This window comes from Nansenia antarctica, assembly GCF_963989245.1.
Source record: "Nansenia antarctica genome assembly, contig: SCAFFOLD_292, whole genome shotgun sequence".
Lineage (NCBI taxonomy): Eukaryota > Metazoa > Chordata > Actinopteri > Argentiniformes > Microstomatidae > Nansenia > Nansenia antarctica.
In genome coordinates this window covers 38,863-43,862 of record NW_027662728.1, presented here as the reverse complement: position 1 = coordinate 43,862, position 5,000 = coordinate 38,863, and the positions used below count along the sequence as shown (strand labels likewise).

The following is a 5,000-nucleotide window of genomic DNA, read 5'->3' as shown; positions in this document are numbered from 1 at the left end:
CTGACTGTAGAAACGTCACACTGGACTTCAAGCAACTTGGATTCTGTGCCTCTCCGCTCTCCCTCCAGACTCTGGGTCTTGATTTCCGAATGAAATGTAACAATTGCCACAGGGGGCCTCCATGCGCATTGATGCAGTATTTCGTGCAAAAGGCGCCCCGACCAAGTATTGAGTGCATAAATGAACATACTTTTCAGAAGGTCGACATTTCTGTATTATAAATCCTTTTTTTGATTGGTCTTATGTAATACTATTTTTGATACTGGATTTTTTTGATTTTCGGATTTTCATGAGATGTATGCCGTAATCATCAACATTCAAATAAAAAAGCTTGCAATATTTATAATATTTATGTGTAATGTATCTAGAATATATGAAAGTTTAACTTTTTGAATATATTGAACTTTTCCATGATATTTTTTGAGATCGCGAGGCCGGCAGATTTCAAGGTGTCCTTGGACACTGAACCCCAAATTGCTCCCAATGAGAAGGCCGGCGCCTTGCATGGTAGATTGCCGCCATTGTTGTGTGAATGTGCGTGTGAATGTGTGAATGAGAGGCCATTGTAAAGCGCTTTGTAATAAGGTGCAATTATAAGTCAGTCCTTTTACCATTTACATAGCTTATACAGTCAAACACATGAACCAAAAGAGAGAGCTCTCACACACACACACACACACACACACACACACACATAAAACATAGCTTATACAGTCAAACACACATAATACATAGCTTATACATTTGACGTCGTCAAACACTTTATATACACTGCACCAACACAGGTGGGTCATACACACACAGAACACTAGCTTTGTGACACAGGGCTTTATCATGCTTATGGCAGGTGTTGAGCCATTGACTGGGAAAGCCACTGAACTCATTGACATGTTCATGAAACCAGTTTGAAACGACTTTTGCTTTGTGACATCATGGTGCATTAATCATGCTGTGAGTAGCCATTAGAAGATGGGTACATTGTGGCCATGAAGGGATGCACATGGTCAGCAACAATACTCAAATACGCTGTGGCATTCAATATATAATAATAATAATAATAATAATAATAATAATATATAATTATATAGCACTTTTCTAGACACTCAAAGACGCTTTACAAACTGAAAAGATCGAGTAAGATCGAATTAAGGTAGTGCTGGGGACACATGGGAAGGGAGGGAGAGGGTTAACTGGTGAAGGCAAGCTTGAAGAGGTGGGTTTTGAGGGCCTGTTTAAATGTTGGCAGGGTGTTGGCCTGTCTGATGTGGTTGGGGAGGGCGTTCGGGAGGGACGGGGCTGCGGCTGAAAAGGCCCCATCACCCCAGGTCCGGAGCTAAAAGGCAAATAATAAATCTCTAGTTGCGTACCTGACGAGGGTCTGGTTGTGGAGGTCCCAGACGGCGATGTTCCCGTCGCTGCAGCAGGAGAAGCAGACCTTGGAGTCGGGGGAGATGGCCAGGGCGTAGCAGGCGGGGGCGGAGGAGGTGAGCTCCGCCTTGATGCGCGGGGTGGGCGTGGCCAGGTCCCAGATGGACAGCGTGCTGGCCTCGCCCCCCACGATCAGCGTGCGGCCGTCAGGGAGCAGCCGGCACGACCGGATGTAGTTGTCCCGGTTCTGAGAGACGCAGACGCACACACACACACACACACACACACGCACAGACAGACAGACAGACAGACAGACACACGCACACACAGATGCACGCACACACACACAGACAGACAGACGCACACAAGACACACAGACAGACAGACACACACAGACACAGACACAGACAGTTATTATATTTTGTAAGTTAAGATTGGCGCTGACACAACATCATATGACATCAGAGAAAGCCTGCAGGATCCTATTGGCTGGTAATGTGGCGGGGGGCAAGAACAGCGCACACACAGACACACACACACACACATCCACCCACGCAGACACAGACACACAGACACACCCACACCTCCCTCCCCCTCCTCTCCTCCTCCCCTCCCTCCCCTCCCCTCCCCCTTCCTCACCAGACAGTCCAGCTGGGACACGGGGCTCTTGTTGCCGGGGTGACTGATGTCCCAGACCTTCACGCAGCCCTTGCCCCCCGTGTAGACGTGGCGGGTGGGGTTGCTAATGGTTACGGCGCAGACCACCTCCCCGTGGCTGAGGGTGTTGATCTGGCGGGCGTGGCGCGGGATGCCGGGGCCCACCAGGGCGTCGGGGGGGAACGGCACCGGCTGCATCTGACCGTCCGCACTCACGTGGAAGGAGTAGGCTCTGGAGGGGGGGAGGAGGGGGAGGTGAGGGGTGGAAGAGGAGGGGGGTGGAGGTGATGGGAGTGGGGGAGAGGGGGTGGAGAGTGGGGGAGGGAGAAGAGGAGGTAGGTGGAGGGAGGATAGGTGGTGAGGGAGGGCGGGGGTTGGAGGGGGAGGAGGTGGAGGGGGGAGAGGAGGAGAAGGGAGATGGAGAGGTAGAGGTGGAGGCAGGGGGGGAGTTGGAGTGGAGGGGGAGGTCGGAGAAGAGGAGGGGGGAGAAGAAAAGGGGGAGGGTGGAGAGGTGGGAGAAGAGAGGGTGGTGGAGGGGGAGGGGGGAGGAGTGGGAGAAGAGGAGGGGGAGGGTGGTGGAGGTGGGGGATGAAGCGGAAGAGGAGAATGAAGAGGTAGAGGTGGAAGAGAAGGAGGAGGAAAAAGAGGATGATGAAGAGGAGGAGGAAGATGACAGAGAAAGAGGATGAAGCAGAGGACAGGAGGAGGGGGGGATGGGAGGAGAGGTGGAAAATGTAATCGTTAATAAATAACACAATAATCAATTATGAATGTATAACTTCTTTAACTGTCATGGCCATGTTCATTCAGTCAAACACTGCTGCACGCACTTGCACTCACACACACACACACACACACACACACACACACACACACACACACACAACACACACAAACACACACACACACACGGTACTCACGGTTTCCCTCCAGGGATGCCTGACAGGTTGGGAGGCATTCCAGGGACTCTCATATGAGGATGGGGGTCAAAGCCCACCTGAGGGAGGACACACACACACACACACTCATAAAAAGCCATGGGCATTAAGCATGCGTGTAAACACACACACGCACACGCACACGCACACAGACACAGACACAGACACACACACAGAGCCAACCACAGACACAGACACACAGACACACACACACACACACATATACACCAACAAACACCCACACACATCACCCCCCCCCCCCCCCCCCACACACACACACACACACACAGCCCCCCCGACACACACACCCACCCCCCCCACACACACACACACCCCTCCCCCCCCCCCCCCCCACACACACACACACACACACCATCGGGGAGCGTCCGTATGCGGCCACTGCGGCGGCGGCGGCGGCGCTCATCTGCGGGGACATGTTGTGCAGGCCGGCGTAGGCTGCAGCCGAGGCCCCCGCCAGGTCCCCGTTCAGCCCCGCGTGGGGCAGCATGGCGAACGGCCCCGGGTACGGCCCCGGCACCGCCAGGGGGGTCCGCAGCCCCGCCGCTACGGAGAACACAGGGAGGGAGGCTAACCGGTTAGCAGCAGCGGTCAGAAGGGGAGAGGCTTCGCTGTTAGCAGGAGGCTACGCTGTTAGCAGAGAGGCTCTTAGCAGAGAGGCTGTTAGCAGAGAGGCTGTTAGCAGAGAGGCTCTGAGCAGAGAGGCTGTTAGCAGAGAGGCTACACTGTTAGCAGAGAGGCTGTTAGCAGAGAGGCTGTTAGCAGAGAGGCTACACTGTTAGCAGAGAGGCTGTTAGCAGAGAGGCTGTTAGCAGAGAAGCTACACTGTTAGCAGCGGTCAGAGGGGAGGCTAACCTGGTACATACAGTCAGTCACAGAAACTATGAAGTGTTCAGGTGATTATGACACTTCTGATAATCAACGGTGCCTGTTTCTTCTTGTGCTTTTTACTCTGTTTGGTTTTACAGAGTTCACTAAGTTCACTAAATCCAAACTATTATACTGCATACTATAACTATTATATATTATACTATTATACTATATTATACTATTAAACTGCAATATGACAACCCTAGTCGTCTATCTGTACAGTATAGTATAGTGGATAGTGTACATAGCCTTTATTTATTTATGTAAACCAGCTCCTTCCCTTCTTCTTTTTTTTTTTTTTTTGTTTCCTAGCACCGGGGGAGCCACCCCTCCTAAATGTCGTTGTTTGGTACCTGTACTATAGCAATGACAATAAAGACCATTCATTCATTCAAACTAACATGAACATTAGCTACAAACAAAGTTGGCGTCCATGTTTACATTCACATTTTTGACATTTAGCAGCCGCCTTTATCCAAAGTAACTTATACAACAAATACATTTGTCCGAGTAAGTGAATCATCTATACATCAGTCATCATAAGAAAAAGTAATCTATGCTCGGGCCAGGGGCCATTGGCAGTCAAAATGCTATAAGAAGGAAGGACTTAATTAATTAGGCTAATTAATATTTTTACTTACAGGGTGCAATGGCACAATGAAATAGGTTAATACAGCAGTCATAATGATAGAAGGAATAATTACTTTTTGAATTAATTAGAATTATTATTGACAGACTTTTTTACTTTTAGCTGTAGGATTAGTAGTTAGTCGTTTTTAAGAACAATTCCTAAGACTGTGGGTGCGTTCGTAAATACACTCTGAGAGCGCCGGAGCGCACACTTAGGGTCCAACATCATAAATGGACCAAAGTAATTTGATTGGACAAGAGGACATTCCATGAGTGCTGCTCAGATTTCCGGAGCGAATTTACGAACGCAGCCACGGCGCGTTCCACTTACTTGCTGGGTGAGGCAGCTCCATGGAGGGTTTGGACAGGCCGGGCCGGAGGGCGTGGCCGGGCGTGGCACTGGGGCCGGGGGTGGAGTCTCCTCGGGGAGTGGGCGTGGCCGACTTCAGGCCGGGGGTACCCGCCTTGTCACGCTGTCATGGTAACAAGAGATGCTCGGTTATCAACACACGTCTCGGT

The 5,000-nt window shown here is 50.7% G+C and overlaps 1 protein-coding gene across 1 annotated transcript in view; it reads right to left on the bottom strand.

The window, feature by feature from the left end:
• The window catches only part of LOC308175503 (transducin-like enhancer protein 1), a gene marked incomplete at both ends in the record, with an annotated part of 11,501 nt that overhangs the window by 3,565 nt on the left and 2,936 nt on the right, over positions 1 to 5,000 (bottom strand). The window contains 5 exons of the mRNA XM_080551162.1: positions 1,368 to 1,615; positions 2,008 to 2,257; positions 2,946 to 3,022; positions 3,337 to 3,527; positions 4,813 to 4,954. Coding sequence (XP_080407288.1) covers positions 1,368 to 1,615; positions 2,008 to 2,257; positions 2,946 to 3,022; positions 3,337 to 3,527; positions 4,813 to 4,954 — 908 coding nt within the window. The remainder of the gene's footprint in view (positions 1 to 1,367; positions 1,616 to 2,007; positions 2,258 to 2,945; positions 3,023 to 3,336; positions 3,528 to 4,812; positions 4,955 to 5,000) is intronic.